General features: G+C 36.2%; 1 protein-coding gene across 4 annotated transcripts in view; it reads right to left on the bottom strand.

Annotated features, from left to right (window-relative positions):
- Nucleotides 1-501: 501 nt before the first annotated feature.
- Nucleotides 502-18,903, bottom strand: part of TMEM168 (transmembrane protein 168) — a 55,136-nt gene continuing 36,734 nt past the window's right edge. For all 4 annotated transcript variants that reach the window (XM_006073268.4, XM_006073267.4, XM_044946666.2 and 1 more), the window contains 3 exons: nucleotides 10,967-11,109; nucleotides 8,666-8,940; nucleotides 502-5,091 (listed from right to left, as the gene is read on the bottom strand). In XM_006073268.4, coding sequence (XP_006073330.3) covers nucleotides 4,544-5,091; nucleotides 8,666-8,940; nucleotides 10,967-11,109 — 966 coding nt within the window. In that variant the 3' untranslated portion in view covers nucleotides 502-4,543. The remainder of the gene's footprint in view (nucleotides 5,092-8,665; nucleotides 8,941-10,966; nucleotides 11,110-18,903) is intronic.

Here is an 18,903-nt window from a genome sequence, read left to right as displayed (position 1 = left end):
GACGCAGTTTCTTAGCCAGCCATAGCTGTGTCATTTGGGGAGAGTTATGTAAGTTCATTTCCTCAGCTTCCTTTTATTCATAAAAGTATATCCATCATAAAAAGTGGTTGTGAGAATTTAATAAAATCATGTATATGGAAGTGCTTAGCACAGTGACTAGAACATAATAAACATTCAATAGGTGATAGGCATTGACATTTTTATTGTTACTGATGAATTAGTTTTATCGTTACTGATGAATTTTATGTGGAAAGGGGGAAAAGAAGCCAGAGGTTAGGTTTTGGAAAAAACATAGCAGTATCTCTTCTAATTAGGTAGGAGAGAAATAGGTGAGAATGGGTATGAATGCATGTGGATGTATAATAGATTATAAATCAAAATCCCCACCCCACAATACCTAATTGTGTAGAACAAGAAATCAATATGCATTAGGATTCCAAAGAACCTAGAAATACCTATTTTAAAGTTGCATTAAGATGGTACCCACCTGAAATTCCATCAGTATTCAAACAAAATTATTTATTTAAAGAAAATCCACTGTGTTGTTTGCGTTTCCAAGACATGACAAAGGATTTTTTTTTTTTAATATTCTGTATGGAATACCATTAACATTGAAAGTTGCGCCCAAAGAACCTAGTGCAAGATTAAAACTGCTTTCAAGTCTTGTGATTTACACTAAGAATTAATCAAATATTGCTCAGTATGTTGGTATGTTTTAATATAAAAATATTTTTAATTCACATGGAGTAAACATTGCATAAGGAGATATGCCATGTTCCTCACTTACCCTGCCACACCGATTTAAAACTGATCAAGAGTTCTAGGTCCAGACTAAACAGCAACAACAAAAATTTACTAAACTTGTCCACTTGCTCTAAATTAAGCTCATAGTTAAAAAAAAAAATAATATTGTGAGGTCATCACACAAGATGACTGGCAAATTCAATTTTTAAATCAATTAAAAGGGTTTTTACATATTATTAAAAAAGCTTTGCAATCAGCCTACAGTGTTCAGTTTTGAATCAGCTTTGGTCTAAGTAATAGTTCCTAAAAAACATAAATGTAAATGTTTATCAACAAAAATAGCTGCTCAAAACAATTGCTGGTTAAATTTCATTCTTTCATACTTTATGTGTTCCAACTATTGTGGATATGCCAAAGATGAGATGATTTTAGTTTTCTTAGCTTGTCATGAAACTGCTTATGTTCAGAGGCCCCCCTTTTTTTTTCCTGATTTTACAATCTAGTAATTACTGATAGGCACAGGCAAATGCTTTCTTTGTTCATCAGACTTCTAATAATTTCCATTTGTGATAAATCTCCAATCTATCTATGTTTCTAATGGGATATCAATGAAAGATTCAATCGTACTGGAGGACATATTGAAAAGGGACTCAACCTTGAAAGAGCTACTTTTTGGTGATAATCAGGTATGTTTTCAATCAAACCTATCTTAAAGTTTTTCCTTCGCTAATCTTGATCCTTATTGCTCTTTAACTACGAATGTGACATTTGTTTTCCTTTCACCGATGCTGTAATTGTCTTTGGTAATTGTTAACAATGAGGATCTTGAAATAATACCCACTTAAAGTAAAACTGTTAAGAAAATGTAATAATTTACAATCGGATTATTCCAATTTCTCCTTAGGAATCTAAATTAATTCACTCAGTTAAACATATTTTTAAACTACCTCCTATAATAAGCAAGGCACTCTTCTGGGTAACTGTATGAGAAATATCAAGATGTGTAAGCCTTTGCTTGAAAAGAGATGACAGTCTAGTATCTTCCAATATAGATGTTAAAAAGTGCTCATGGATTTAACTCCTTTGAGCATTTACTATCAAATATACTTAATCACATGCTTAAAATTAAGTCATTTTCTTATGACATATATAATATTAACACATCACCTGTGGAAAGGTAATGTAGAACATTGCCTTGAAAGAGATTAGGCTCTAAATGTGAAAGAATACCTATAAAAAATTCAGTACCCCAAACAGTAAACATATTTAAGCCAAAAGTTACAAACAAAATGTACAGCTACAAATAGACTTTAATGATTCTAGTTCAAAAAAATTCTACCCACCAATGCATTAAATATAAATGCATTTTAATTAGCAATGTAGCTTTTAAAAAGTGTACAACTTATGAAAACACTGTTCATAAAAATTGTTTCCTGAAAAAGATCTTTTCTCTAGAATTTCATATTAAGAGGGAGATAGAAAGCTATACAAAAAAAGATAAATCCAAATGTCCCAGAAGAGTTTAGTCACAGCAAATTAAACAAAATTTTGAATGAAATAATAGTTTTTTTTTTTTTAAAAAAAGATGTTTTTAGACCTTTTTTTTGTGGTTTTTAACAAGGTACCACACAAGGAAACAAGTCAACAGTATGTTGAAAAACATCTCCACGTTATCTATTTCTTTTAGTGGCATGGTAAAATTTTGCCCTTTCATAATTTCTATCACTTTAAATAACTCCTTCCTAAACAGAGGCCACAAGAAAATTAGTCTCACTGTCACATCTGTTTTGAATCCTTCTCCAAACTGTTACTTTGTTTCATCAAAGTGACTAAGTAGGTTCAAATCACATTTTTAGGCCCAGACCTTTTTCAGTTGTACTTTATAGAAAATATATATCAAAGCATTAGCTTTGTGACGTAAAAACGTCTGCTACCTTTTGAATGTGATTTTTAGTAAAATCTTAGTTTCACTTTATAAAGAACGCAGGATATACTTTTATATTTGGCTTTCTCAGAGTAAAGGGATACGCTTTAGTTAAAGCTCATTTGCTCAACACTGGCTTGGAATTTAAAAGATGTTTTTACTTAATGTTGATTAAACTTTTGTAGCTGTAAGCTCATAATTTTAACACTTGGCTTGTCTGCTACGCTATTTCTGAGTAGGAGTGAAACACTATACTATTTCATTTGGATGATGTTGACATATATATGTAACCAAATATTAGAAAATTTCAAATTGACCTAATAACCATAAACTCTAATAATACTTGCATATTTTTGACTATCCCTTTTAATATACTAAAATATTCAATAACTATTGTTTGCAAATTATGTGAAAAATTAATTTTTGACAAAATTTTATTCATAGCATTAGGAAAATCATACTCAAAACACAGAAATAATCAGACTATATAACAACGCTGCATAGATAGTGGTATACAAGTTCCCTGACTCTAAGTGACTTCTTCCTAACTAGAACTGCTACTTTCAAGTCACAGGTAGAAAATGGTAGAGGCATTATTTCCTCTCTCTGAGGCTGGAAAAAATGGCTTTTATGGTGAGAAATTACACCGTTTAAACAGCAAAGATTAGAGTATCCTCCAATTTAAATCTATTCCCTTCATGTTATTTCTCAGAGATGAAAACTTAGAATGTTAGGATTATTAGAAAGGAATAGGAGGTAAATTACCTTTTAGGAGATAGCCTGATCTATGCCTGCTTTAATTAGATAAAACACTGAAGTTTTAAAAATTATAACCACACCATTATGCTTAACTGAAATTACCAGTATGAATACTTTTTTACATAATACATTACAGGTATACAAGAAAAAAAATGACCCTGTTTCCAATCCTTTGACCTCAAATAGAAAAAAGAAGTGTTACCACTAATGGAGATCTGAAAAATTGTTTTCATGACAGAGCGTTAACTCTACAGAGATCAAAATCATTTCTCAATACTGAAAATAGCCTAAATCAATGACAAATGGCTACATTTCTTTCATAAAATTACATTTTGAAAGGGAAGACAATTTATTTGGGAGGAATTTGTAGCTGAAAACATTTTTATTAAGAAAACATTGTTACCCTGAGAAAGACTAAATTGCCAGTGCTTTCAGAGGCTCCCAGCAAGGCATGGAGGAGCAAGTTGTAGGCTCTAGCTTCTTACAGTTACCTATATGAAGAATGTTTTTACCTAAACAGTGCTTTGGGCTTCTCTGCGATACTGGTAACAGGTCACAGCCAAGTGTCTAAATGTGATGTACGATAAGCAAATTTTACATATTCATTTTAAGCAGACTTCTTCCTTTTCCCTTTTCTGAGCGTGAGTCTGAAATTCTTCAAATGGTTTTGAACTCAAACCTATTGTTCACAAAAATAATCTTCTGTAAGCAAACTGGTAGTTTTCTTATAACAGTAAACAAATTGGTTTACATTCTCTAATCTATGCCTAGAAAATAAGGCATTGATAATTCTTCATTGGCCACTGCAGGGCAGAGACAAGTCTTCTTTCTAATCAGAGGCATATGCAAACATTCCTCAAAGTGCATTGTTATTATTTTTTAACATCTCTTATGCATTGACAAAGTCAACATTTTGACTCCCTATATACTTTTAGTATAAAATGCTTACTCCCAACTCCTTACACATACCATAATTACTTGAGAAAAGACAAAATAAGATCAGCTACAGAAGTAGCAAGATATTTTTTACAAATAAAAATACAATATACAAAAAATGGCAAGTTAGTGATAAGTGGTAGAATAAACTCTCAATAATATTCCACTTTGGGTTCCAAATTAAGATTTGACGAGTTTGAAGCCTTGTCCTGTATCCAGCACAGCAGGAAGAAACCAACTCATTTTTAATCTTTTCAAGCACCTAAAACAAGTCTTGCAGATCCAAAAAAGGTTCAAACCACACAACCAGTTTGCCAGATGCACTAGTGGATATGTAATACGAGGAAAATAGAGCATCCAGTGCTTGGCCACATCGCTTCCTGTTGGCAGGTGTAGTGTGTAGTCACTCCACCGTTTTGACACGCCATATATTGCTTTCACTGTGCGTCCCTTTTCAGTCCAGCAGATGTTATTAGTGGTGTTGCAGTTATACTCTACCCAGTCTTTTGTGAAGTCACCCAGCTGAGGTGGGTCAGCTTCTTCAATATCTATCATCTTTGTCATCTCTGCTCCTTGCACTGCAATATACTGGTCATTGATTTTTCTTACTTCTTTCACCCAAGGAGTTGAATTCTCACTGTCTAATATGATAATAAGTCGGGAACAGAAGGAACCATTCTTTTCTCGCCACCATTCTAAAAGTGTGTCAAGGCGTAGTATGTCACCACCTGTGAACAAAAGAAAGTTCAGTAGAGCAAGAATTTAAGTGTCTTACTAACAATACTCTTTTGTCTTGAGTGTACTGTCTCTAAGTTTTTAGTTAAATATGTAAGAAAAAAGAGGGTGCCTTCTTTTCAAAGTATCATTTCAGAAAAATTTTCAGAAACAGAAAATAGACTTTCAACTTCAAGTAAAAACCAAACCAAAAAAACTAAAAAATCCAATCATCCTGTTTTTTACATTAAAGAGATATGCTATGATAAAAAAATGCTATGATAAAATAAGAAAATTATTTAATAAAGGTAAATTTGGTAAAAAGAAATTCTACAGCAAAGCTAATATTCTACATTGGGCAGCAAATTATGACTTGTGGTCATATCTAGCCTGCCGCAAGTTTTGCATGGCCTGAGAGATAAGAACTGATTTTACATTTTTAAATGGTGTAAAAAATTTTTTTTGAGAAGTTTGTAATGTAAAAATTACAGGAAATTTAAATTTCATGTTTCTATAAATGTCTATGACTGCTTTTATTCTACAAAAAGCTAAGTATAGTTGCAAGAGGGATTTTATGGCCTACCAAGTCAAAAATACCTGATCCTTACAGAAAAAGTTTGCTTACCCCTGTTCTACATCTCTGATAAACTGTTAACTTATCCTCATATATGGGTACCTACTACATAAAAAAGACTCTCCTTCCTAGTAACAAGAGTTTGGAACTGGTTTACTTTTAAATCAGTTTTATACCCCAAAACAACAAAGGATTAAAAAAAACATATACCAGAAATGTCTAAGGTAAAAATATTTCTGACCAAGAAAGCTGACTTACAGCTACTCATTATACATTTTGTTCATATTGTATGGGCTTTTTTTTTTTTTTGCATTAAAATTTTAAATAACACTGTATTAAAATTTGATCATTTAATTTTTAGTACTCCATTAAATTTTGTGCCCTAGGCATTTGCCATTCTCACCTCACTCTAGTTCTGGCTCTGTCTCAAATGGTACACTAATCCAATCCTTCCAATTCTAGGAATTTATCCTAAGAAAGGGCAGGGATGTGGACAAAAATCACATATAAAGATCATCTTCCCACTGCTACCTCAGATAGTGTACAATATGAAACTGAGGGAATGGAAATAATTATAACCTTATGAGAGAGTTTTATCATAAATCATATTTATAAAGAAATTTTAATGACAAAATATCTATGATATTAGGAGAAAAAGCATGACATACAAGTGTATCTACAAAAATAAGAGCAATAGTTATTGTCTGGGTACTGGTATTTCAGGTGGGTTTTGTTATACTTTTCTGTATCTTCCAAAATTTTTACACTGTTATTTTTATAATTAGAAGAAAGTTGTAACATGTTACAATTTACTAATACAAGCTCCAACAACCTAGCCCCAGAATAGGTATTCTACCAAGAGCAACCATCTTCTTTGCTAAACTATCAAAATGACAATACTGGAGAGACAGAAAATCTTTTAGAATTTGGATTCTATCAGTAATATGATCCATAAAAACAGAGCATATATCACATCCTTTATGAATAATAAATATTCTTTTATTCACCAGGCTGTGACAATGTAAAGTCTGTTTTTCACGTATTACTAATGTATTGCTTCACAGAGACCTCTATAAGGTACCTTTTTAAAAGGATCAAGCTCACTTTTCATTATTTCCACTTTTATTAAACTTCTCTGGAGAGGACAACATAGATATATAAGAGTTATTATACAAATTCCATCTGCCATAAAACATTGTCTAACTTGCCTTCTACAACTATTTCAATAAAGATTCTGTAGCACATGCTACACTAATTCTTATACACATGCTCTTTAGATATTGGCAAGAAATTTAAAGCAGCATTAAAGCCCTTTATACTAATTCTCTTGTCTTGTTTTGCTCTGCTTTCTCCTATGAAAAGGTTCTATGTCAAATTTGGCTTTTGGCCCAGATGTAAAGTACTTACATTTATCTCAGTAACATTTATCTGATGCTGTTTAAGTAATTGAGACTGTTTTTAAAGACTTTATCTGTGATAAACTGCTTTATAGGTTAAATAGATTGTTTAATTTGTCTCTCTTGTCATTACCAAGTTGTTTTTTACCCTCAAGCAAAGAGGCAAAGATACTAGGTTCCACGTTATGAAGTCCTGTAAGTATAAGAAGACTACATATTCTAAGAAGTACTGTGAGTAAAGATATGGGTTAAGGAGCACACACAGATTTTTTCTCACAGTGAGTTCTGGACCTACTATTAACCTCAAGTAAAATCTAATCCTGATGCTTCCTATCTAAAGGTTTTAAGAAAAAAAAATTTTTTAAGAAAACTATTTATTAATAAATTCTCAGACTTAGCATGCATGCAGAGCTTAGAGTTCTTTGTCACTTAGACTGGAATGGAAAGCATTTTCTTCAGAGCAGGGGTGTTCAATAACATTTCTGAGAAACAATCAACATCTGGGGCTGTTTCAGGCAGGCCAAGGGAAGGAACTGGTTGGAAACAGGATTCATTCTCTGGGCCTGGTTTAACCTGCAAGTGGGCCAGGTGCCTCAGGCCAGCGGGGAGGACGTGGTTGCTGAGTTATGGGGCAAAGCCTGGCCCTCTGGGGGAAGGTAAGTCCAGTCAACATATGCTTTCTCCACTGTTCTACTTTTACAATACAGTGTCTCACAGAGAAAATTACACATACGGGAACAAGTCTTCTTGGCTGATAGTAGAATTCTGTAATGGTCTACTTATGCCATCTTCATAATATTTTTTAATGTATAATATTGTAGAAGGTAACTACTAGACATTTATTTACCTAAACTATAACCCTACTTTAAAGTATCTTCATAAATTATTCTCAATTCACAGTGAAGAAAAACATAGGAACACTGACATTTATGCTACTGCTATTCATCTTGGTGTCTATTGCATTTTCTAAGAAAAAAACGACTATAAATATCAGTAAACTGAACATCTAGAGTTTATTTCCAAAGCCATCTTTTAAAAAATATTTGAGATAAATTTTTAAGAGTTAAGAAAAATACAAACTTTGGGGAAAATGTTTATATTTAGTAATAAATACTTCATGTAAACATAAGCTTGCATTTAAAGTTATTAGACCTAGAGATTGTCATACAAAGTGAAATAAGTCAGAAAAACAAAACTATGTATTAATGCATGTATGTGGAATCCAGGAAAATGGTACAAATACAATTGAACATGTGCAGAACTATTGAAATCAGCATCTATAAAGACTTAGAATTAGTAGTCAAATAAGTTAATCGGCTTCTGAAAAATTTAACTAATAATTCTGAAAATAGTTAAAAGGGAAACTATGTCTCACATCAAGCAGTCAGATTTTTTTCTTCCAATCAACACAAAACATAATTTTCGAAACATTTAGAGGTCACTAAAATTATGCTAAAGAAGTATGCCAGAGAAAAGGTAAACAAAACAGTCATATGTATACTTGGTAAACTATAAAGTGGAAAATTGAGAATTTCAAAACATTGTTTCAGTGTGAAGGACAGATTTCCACAAATACGTGTATCTTCACAATAGTGAAATTGCCAGAGGTGGACTTACCTGCAAGAGCCCACTCTCCTGTACCATGGGTGTGCCCACTGTAATATAAAACATATGTATCATGCCTAGGCCCATCCACAGTCCGAAGTTCAAGGAACGCTTTCAGTTTGGAATGTAGAGTATCAAAAGACAGTCCACTTGTAGAATAGTCACACCCATAGGTCTCAATCATGTGATATGCAAAAAATCTTTGGATAGCGTTGAGCATGCCAGTAGACCTCAAATTTAACTCCTGTACATGTTCTGGTGGAAGAAGTGTTGGCTGACCATCAGGACTGAAAAAGGAGGAAAAAACCATCATTTTGGTGTTCATGAAGTGTTCATTCTATGTCACATTCCTATTTTTCATTTATAATAATTTATCTAAGACTCCTAAGTTATTAATAACTAAATGGCATAATCTTTTTTAAAAAAAACCCATCTTTTCTAAATTTTTCACAGTGCTAAGAATTATGCTTGGAAAATCAAAGCCTAGTTTCTAAAAATTATACCTCTTATCAATAAGATCTGGTGCTCTGTGACAACCTAGAGGGGTGGGATGGGAGGTTGTCACAGAGGGAGGTTCTAGAGGAAAGAAATATATGTATACTGATGATTGATTCATGGTGTTGTACAGCAGATACCAACACAACATTGTAAACCAATTATCCTGCACGTAAAAAATAAATAAAACTGAAAGCTGGGAGGATATCTCCAAATGTGGATTGTACTACTCTTCATTCTTTTACCAAGAATTTAGCGTCTTCTTACCAAATGAGATATTAAACAAGACTTTAAAAAGCAAGACTGTACTAACTTTATCCCCAAATGTTTCAAGAACACTGGATTGGGGACAATAATGAAAGTACTTATTTTCTTGAGAAAAAACACAGTATGGAAACAGTATTTTAAATTAATTTCCATATTGAAAAAGTCTTTATAAAGTGTTCAAGTTTTACTAACTTGAGGTACACAAATGACAGAACAACTTACCTTTTAATAAATGACATTTTAAAACAATTATTATAATTTAGGTCCATTGCCTTATACTACTGAACACTAATTGAAGACAGGCTTGATCCTGGAATACATGTAAAATGGTACGTTGGTAAAGATGATAAACCAGTTCTTAAAACTAGCAGGATCAAATGAATATTCAGGGAGAAAAAAAATCATCACTCCTACCCAGAAACTGGATTTCTAAATAGGAATTTTGAAAACTACATTTGCTCTGTGTATTTATCCATATTATTCTGATAATTCTACAAAAGCTTTCATTAAAAAACAAAACATTTTGTCCCATATTTTATCATTTAACAGCCACAAAACAGTAAAAGAGTAAACAATGCATAATCAAAAATTACAATAAAAATCTGTGCAAATTACTACTTTCACGTATTCTTCCTAGAGAGTTGTCACATCTTACTTTATGGTATCTTTTGAAATATATTTCTTTTACTTCTCATAAGAATCTTCACCTTATTTATCAAATCTTTAATATGGAGGAAAATATTTACTACAAATAGTCAACTTTGTGGTTTTATGTCAAATATTTAAAATCCAATAAAAACTTTATGTTCAGTTTTCTCCCACCTCTGCCAAGGAAAATATGATGGCCTACTTTGTCAGCATAATTCATTACTGGCAAGGAAGTATTTTTTTTCTACTTCAAAGGTACTTAAACTATAAAAGAAAAACTAAAATTTAGTAATGATTATAAATTGAAACAGATTAGCCACATATTGGAGTCAAAATTATTTTAATAAAACTGCCATATTTGATTTTATTGTGAATGTCTCTGAATTCCTGGTATTTTTACTACATTTTCAAGTAGATAGTATTTTTACATTCATATTCTCACTACCTCTTCATGACATTCCTCTCTCTGCAATTTAAATTAAGACACTGAGGTTCAGAGAGGTTATGATTTGCCTAAAGGAACACAGAACTAGAATTTAGGATGCTCAGGTCCCGTGTACATTCTATTACACTTCACCATGTGGTTTCACATTTCCTTAAACAAGATATTCCTAAGAAAATGGAATAACTTTACAAAGAAAATCTACTTATATTTTTATGATTTTTAGCTAAAACATACTCTAATCACGTTTACCAAAAACAAAACTTTAATTGAACCCTTAAGATTACTACTCAAAGTAGATAAAGGTTTTTAAACATTTAGGATAAATGAAAAAAATGCCAGTATTATATTTTGAGACTATTATAGCTTTGAAAAAATGAGCTATCATCTTATATTCATACAAATACTAGAAGAATATTAAGAGTCAAGGTGCTATGACTAATTACACTAGGTTACTGTACCTGCAAAAGTTGGTGGGAATCACAATAGCATATCCAACAGATGTTCCTCCTAAACAGCTACCCAGTTCATGGAAGAGGCCATGAGCCATAGATTCCAAAGGCAAAACAATTAGAAACATGCTCAAGAAGATCCCATTTGTTGGCTAAAAAAAATTTAAAACAGTATGTTTACCATACCATGTGGGATTAAACTTATGTATGTGTGTATTCATATATATTTATAAATCCATATTTATTCATTTTTTGCCCCTACTTCCAAAAAGGATTAAAAGGATAATTAAAGATCTAAAATCCATTATAAGCTGAAAGACACAAGTAAGAACACATGGATAAACAACAGAGCCTAAATTTATCTATAAGCTCCTGGACATCATGGTAAAACAAACATAATATGCAAATTGTATTTTTAAAATTTGTAAAATAATATCCCAAACTAAAAACATATATAATATACATATATGTAACATCTTTAATATGACAGAGAAAAAAACCAGAAAACAAATCCTTTCCTGTTACTACCACATGCTTTAAATCATTTTTCAAATAACACACTCATTTATCAGAGTGTAGAAAGGGTCTTTTTACCCCCTGTGAAAAGTCCAGAAATTAAGAGAAAAATTTAAAATGTAAACTCCTTAAAACTATAAAAATGAATTCCATTCTTAAACTTATAATACAGCTTTCCTTTGAAAATATCTAGACTCTTTGTAACTAAATCAAAATTAAAATATATTTATCTGTACATTAAGGACATTTAAGTAGCCTAAAAACAATGGAAAAAGGGAGGCAGGCAAAATATTAAGAAAAGGCAGATTTAGGTAGTATTTGCAATTAAAATAAAAAAGGACACATTTAAATGAAAAGAAAAGGAAAGGATGAGTCACTCAATACCAACCTGCATTCTTACAATATGGATAGTATTTCACATTCTCTGTGTTGCTACTGCACGTATTACACAGTTAGGTGTGTATGTGCATGAATGAATACACATTTTTCCAACACTAACAAGTGGTTCATTCGATCAGAATTTTAGTAAAAAAAAAAGTTGAATCCCATAGTGGAAAAATGGATATAATGCCCTATTTTTGGTACACTGGTGGTGGTGGTGTAGTCGCTAAGTCATGTCTGACTCTCAAGACCCCATGGACTGGAGCTCGCCCAGGCTCCTCTGTCCATGGGATTTCCCAGGTAAGAATACTGGAGTGGGCTGCCATTTCCTTCTGCAGGGGATCTTCCCCACCCAGGGATCGAACCCATGTCTCCTGCATTGCAAGTGGATTCTTTACTGCCACCAGGGAAGCCCACTTTTGGTATATTCTGTGTTATCAATTACATAAATAATACAGTACATGCTCAATTTAGAAACAATAGAAAAAGATATGATTAGATTCATTCTGAGTACCATTACCATACACAGCTAACTGTTTAAAATATGTTCAAACTTCATGCAATATATGTAATCACAAATATTTAGTCTTTTACCAAAGTGGGATGATATATAATGTTCTGCAAACTTTCCAATATACTATAAGCTTATTAATGTAATTCTAAATCATTTGTAAATACCAAATGGCATTACTATTGTATTTATGAAATTTTAATTAGATGATTTCCTATTTGTGTATTTAGATTCCTTATATTTTTCCTGTGATAAACAAAACTAGAGTAAGTATTGAGTTCTCTGATGATTATATTAAATATCTTTGATCATTTGGGTTCAACTTTGGTGAAATATTTTGCCATGGGGCTGTCTATTAATGATTCACAGTTTTGTTTTGCTATCAATATAAGTGTAATGTACTAATGTTGTGTCTTGCTAAATCTTCTCCATCTACCTAAAGGTCAAGAAGGTATTTTACATTATCCTCTAAAGGTTTTGTTTTTTTTTGCACTTTGCTTTTAGGTCCATAATCCAAATATAGTTGATTTTTATAAGAACAGTTCAAGTTTTTTATATGAGCACTCAACTATTTACCAATTACTGAAAATCTCAACCATTCCACATTTCTGTACTATTTTTGTCATAAATCAGGCATTCTGATACCTGCTTTTTCACTCTTATGTTCCATTGGCCTATCTACTTTCGCCCACATTTCCTCCTTTCTTTCTGGGACTTCAGTAAAACACAAATGATATTTCCCTGTATCTTCTATGAGTCTTACCCTTTTGTACAGTATTTCCTCTCTTTTTCCTCTTCAAGCTTCTACTTTCATAGCCTTCTCTGAACTATATTTTCCAGCTCACTAATGCTCACTTCTCATTTGTCTAATCTGTTAAACTTGTACACTGAGTGAATTTCTGGTATTTTATTTTCTGATTCAAAAACATGTCTAAAAAGAAAAAAAAAGCCTGTCCAGTTATTTTTCAAATCTGCCTTGTCGCTTTTTTATATTAATAGCTTCTACCTTCCCACTATTATTTACTATCTTTGCTTTTGTTTTTACTATCTTTGCTTTTGTTTTTCAACTTGCTAAATAAGTATGATGGCTTTCTGTGTTTGATAATTCCAATAAACCAAGACATTTTGGTCTGCTTATTGTCTGCTGGTTCTGTTGCTCCTTGCTCTTGATGCCATGTGAGTGAGTGAAAGAGAGAGGGGGAGAGAGAGAGAGTCTGCTTATATTTATGAGTTGAACATTGTATGCAAAAAAAAATATTATATGACTAATTTCAGACCTAGGATAATTATACCTTCTCCAAGAGGATTTCTGTTTCTTCTAGGGAGCTGTGGGCATTAACAGTTTATATATCTTAATCCAGGTTGTATCACTAACAGGATACAGTATCAAGATGCAAATTCATTAGAGGATGTAATGTATTTATTAAAAAATACATTTCTACTATAAACACCAACTTCTTCTTATACAACTTATGTCCAAGAGAATTTACATACTTTTTATACTTAGGTTAATAACTATGTCAGTGAGAAAATCACTCTTTTATGGCATAGCTTACAATTTAAAAGATGCAACAATTCTCACAACTATTACTACAGCAATTTCAATGGCTGTTTTTAAACATTACTTGTTTAACTCTTAGGTTTAATAGGTAATCATCCTATCTACAAATATTGATAATTTCATTATTTTCTTTTCAATTTCTATACCTTCTATTGCATATATTGTTCCATTATAATGGGAAATGCTTTGATCAATTAAACCCTTATCCACATAAAAGTGGATGGGGAACTTTTAGATACAGATGGCTAACTGTAATACACCATAAATGTAAGGGACTCCAGCAACTGCAAATTTTGGTATTCAGAGGAGGTACTGGAATCAATCCATTGTAGATACCTAAGGATCACTGTACGTTCAAATTATGTCAGCCAATTACTGGTGGGGGGAGGTGCTCAAAATGGTGGAGGAGTAGGACAGGAAGCTCACCTTCCCCACAAAAACACTAAAAACACATCTACGAGTGGAATAACCGACACAGAACACCTACCGAAAGCCAGCAGAAGACCTCATTCTCAAAGGGCAAGAAAACCTCCACATAACTGGGTAGGACAAAAGGAAAAAAGAAACAGATGAAGCCTGCACCCAGGGAGGAGCCGTGGAGGCAAGTTTCCCACACCCTGGGCAGTCCCCCACTGGCAGGGAGATCAGCCTAGACGGAGGGGAGCTTCAGAGGCTAGGAGTAGAGCACAGCGTTTGAGGAGGGCAAAACAGAGTAATGTGAACAGAAGGTTGGCACTGCCACCCTGCACTCCCCTGCCTAAGATGCTCATATGTTGGTGAAGCTGGGGGCTAGGCACTAAAGTACAGGCTTCAGAGGTCAGACCCAGGGAGAGGACCAGGGTTGGCTGCATGGAGACAGCCTGAAGAGGCTACACGGTAGCAACAGAGCAGGTACTCAGAAGAAGCTGGGGCTGATGAGAGATACCAAGTGCCATTGTTGAGGGGGTGCATGGGAAGAGGGCTGAGAGCACCGTAAGAGCTCCTTTCCCTGTGACCATTCGGCAACAGGACACTGCCCACAGGAGTTCTGGGGGCAGGGGCAAGTCATTGCGGCCATCCTAGGCCCCAGAGGTGGCTATGAACTGCCACTCCAAGACCTAACAGCAGGTGCCAAGCACTGCCACCACTCTCCTGGGAGTATGGACAGCATCTGCCCACAGAAGACCCAGAGCAGTGCCAAGACCTGCCCCTGCTGTCCCAGGAGTATGCAGACAGCTGCCACCCCCAGGAGACCCAAGAGCAGGTGTCGAAGACTGCCCCCTCATGTGTGCACAAGGACCTCTGAACCCGTACACCACGTATCAAGGGATAACGGCCAGCATGCACTGAGGAAAGAGACAGCATCCCAACTAAAGCAGCCCCTTGACTCTGGAAAAGATGGCAAAGTAGAAAGACATGAGCTCACCTCTTCTCATGAAGGGGCTTCCTTGGTGTCTCAGATGATAAAGATCCTGCCTGCAATATACAAGGCCAGGGCCTGATTCCTGGGTTGGAAAGATCCCCTGGAGAAGGGAATGGCTATCTACTCCAGTATTCACGTCTGGAGAACATCATGGACAGAGAAGTCTAGCAAGCAACAGACCACAGGGTTGCAAAGAGTCGGGCACGACTGAGTGACTAACACTTTCACTTCCACGTCTCATGAAAACACCAAAATCACAACTGCTGAACAATCATCTACAAAAACACTGCTAAGTCGCTTCAGTCGTGTCCAACTCTGTGTAACCCCATAGATGGCAGCCCACCAGGCTCCCCCATCTCTGGGATTCTCCAGGCAAGAACACTGGAGTGGGTTGTCATTTCCTTCTCCAATGCATGAAAGTGAAAAGTGAAAGTGAAGTCGCTCAGTCATGTCTGACTCTTAGCGACCCCATAGATGGCAGCCCACCAGGCTCCTCCGTCCATGGGATTTTCCAGGCAAGAGTACTGGAGTGGGGTGCCATTGCCTTCTCCGACAAAAACACTGGAACCTACCATAAAAGGTATTTTAAAATCAAGTCAAAAAGATGGTGGAGTAGAAGGACGTGCACTCATGTTCTCCTCCAAAAACACCAAAATCACAACTAGCTGCTGAACAATCATCGACAGGAGAATGTTGGAACCCACCAAAAAAAGATACTCCACATCCAAGGGCAAAGGAGAAGTTGCAGCAAGACAGCAGGAGGGGTGCAATCGTGTTTAAAATCAACCTTCATACCCGTCAGAGACGCCTGGAGGGCAAAAAGCAAACCTTGTGTGCATCAAGGTGCAGGGAAAGGAACAGCGATCCCCACAAGAGACTGAGCCAGACCTGCCTGTGACTGTCCGAGGGTCTCCTGTGGAGGCATGGGTCAGCAGTGGCCTGCTGTGGGGTCAGGGACACTGACAGCAGCAGTCCTAGGAGGTGTGGTGTGTGGGATAAATCCTTTGGAGGAGGCTGCCACTGCATGCTAAGTCACTTCTGTCATATCCGACTCTTTGTTACCCTATGGACTGTAGCCCTCCAGACTTCTCTGTTCATGGGATTCTTCAGGCAAGAATACTGGAGTGGGTTGCCATTTCCTCCTCCAGGGAAAATTCCCAACCCAGGGACTGAATCCACATCTCTTAAGTCTCTTGCGTTGGCAGGCAGGTCCTTAACCACTAGCGCCATCCCCCACCTGCGAAGAGCTGCCAGGTGGGCAATACACAAACTAGAGAACAATTATACCAAAGAAGTTCTCATGCTGCTATAAACGTTCTAGGTTCCACAACAGACTTCCCAACCTGGGGTTCAGCAAAGGGACTGAGAATCCCCAAGGAATTTGACTTTGAAGGCCAGTGGGATTTGATTACAGAACTTCCACAGGACTGGGGAAACAGAGACTCTTGGAGGGCACAAACAAAACCTTGTGTGCACCAGGACCCAGGAGAAAGGAGCAGTGACCCCACAAGAGACCGATCCAGACTTGCCTGGGCATGTCCAGGAGTCTCTGGTGGAGACGTGGGTTGACTGAGGCCTGCCTCGGGGTCAGGGACACCGACGGCAGCAGTCCTGGGAGGCGCACCGTGTGGCCTAAGTCTTCTAAAGGAGGTTGCCATTACCACCATTACCCCTACCACAGATTAAGGCCAAACTACAGGCAGGGAAGTGCCATAATGCCTGGGTATCTGTAGGTGGCAGGAGACATCTGTAAGGCCATCCCTTTCACCCCCCCTTCTCCCGCCTCCTCCCCCTTCTTCTTTCAACCTGGCTTCCTTTCCTCCCTTGAAATCTTTGATGTTAGTACTTGGATCTGAAGTTCTGTGTCTCTATAGGAGGTTTTCTGAGACTGTATTCTTGTATTTAAGGGCTTCCCTGGTGGTGCAGAGGTTAAAGCGTCTGCCTGCAATGTGGGAGTCCTGGGTTCGATTCCTGGGTCGGGAAGATCTCCTGGAGAAGGAAATGGCAACCCACTCCAGTATTCTTGCCTGAAGAATCCCATGGACGGAGGAGCTTGGTGGGCTACAGTCCACGGGTCACAAAGAGTCAGACACAACTGAGCGACTTCATTTTCACTTTCACTTACAGGCAGGGAGCACAGCCCCACCCATGAGCAGAAAAACTGGATTAAAGATTTACTGAGCAGGGCCTTGCCCACCAGAGGAAGACCCAGTTTTCTCCACAGCAAGTCCCTCCCATCCGGAAGTTTGCACAGGCCTTTTACCCACATCTATCAGAGGGTAGACAGAATGAAAACCAAAATCCCAGAAAACTAAACAAAATGATCACATGGATCACAGCTTTGTTAACTTAATCAAACTATGAGCCATACAGCATAGGACCACCCAAGACTGATGGAGAGGTCTGACAAAACGTGGTCCACTGCAGGAGGGAATGGCAAACCACTTCAGCATTCTTATCTTGAGAACCCCAAGAACAGTATGAAAAGGCAAAAAGATATGGCACTGAAAGATAAACCCCCCAGGTCAGGAGGTGTCCAATATGCTACCAGAGAAGAGTAGAAAAATAGCTTCAGAAGGAATGAAGAGGCTGAGCCAAACAGGAAACAAAGCCCAGATGTAGATATGTCTGGTGGTGAAAGTAAAGAACAATAGTGCATAGGAACCTGGAATGTTAGATCCATGAATCAAGGTGAATTGGAAGTAGTCAACTTGCCAACAGGAGATGGCAAGAGTGAACATCGACAATTTAGCAATCGTTGTACTAAAATGGATGGAAATGGGTGAATTTCATTCAGATGACTATTATATCTACTACTGTGGGCAAAAATCCATTAGAAGAAATGGAGTAGCCTGCACAGTCAACAAATGAGTTCATAATGCAGTACTGGGTGCACTATCAAAAATGACAGGAAAATCTCAGTTCATTTCCAAGGCAAACCAATCAATATCACAGTAATCCAAGTTTATGCCCCAACCACTAATGCTGAAGAAGCTGAAGTTAAACGGTTCTATGATGACCTACAAGACTTGCTAGAACACACACACAAAAGATGTCCTTTTCATCATAGAAGACTGGAATGCAAAAGCAGGAAGTCAAGAGATATGTGGAATAACAGGCAAGTTTAGTCTTGGAGTACAAAATGAAGCAGGGCACAGACTAACAGAGCTCTGCCAAGAGAATGCATGGGTCATAGCAAACACCCTCTTCCAACAACACAACAGAAGACTCTACACATGGACATCACCAGATGGTCAATACTGAAATTAGACTGATTATATTCTTTGCAGCCTAGGTGGAGGAGCTCTATACAGTCAGCAAAAACAAGATCAGGAGCTTACTGTGGCTCAGATCATAGCTCAGATCCATATTGCAAAATTCAGGCTTAAACTGAAGAAAATAGGGAAAACCACTAGGCCATTCAGTTATAAGCTAAATCAGATCCCTTATGATTATATAGTGAAGTGACAAATAGATGCAAGGGATTAGATCTGATATATGAGTGCCAGAAGACCTATGGACAGAGGTTTGCAACACCGTAAATGAGGCAGTGACCGAAATCACCCCCAAGAAAA

The sequence above is a fragment of the Bubalus bubalis genome, chromosome 8, assembly GCF_019923935.1.
Source record: "Bubalus bubalis isolate 160015118507 breed Murrah chromosome 8, NDDB_SH_1, whole genome shotgun sequence".
Lineage (NCBI taxonomy): Eukaryota > Metazoa > Chordata > Mammalia > Artiodactyla > Bovidae > Bubalus > Bubalus bubalis.
The sequence above is the reverse complement of the archived record's forward strand: the minus strand, read 5'-3'. Positions and strand labels throughout refer to the sequence as shown.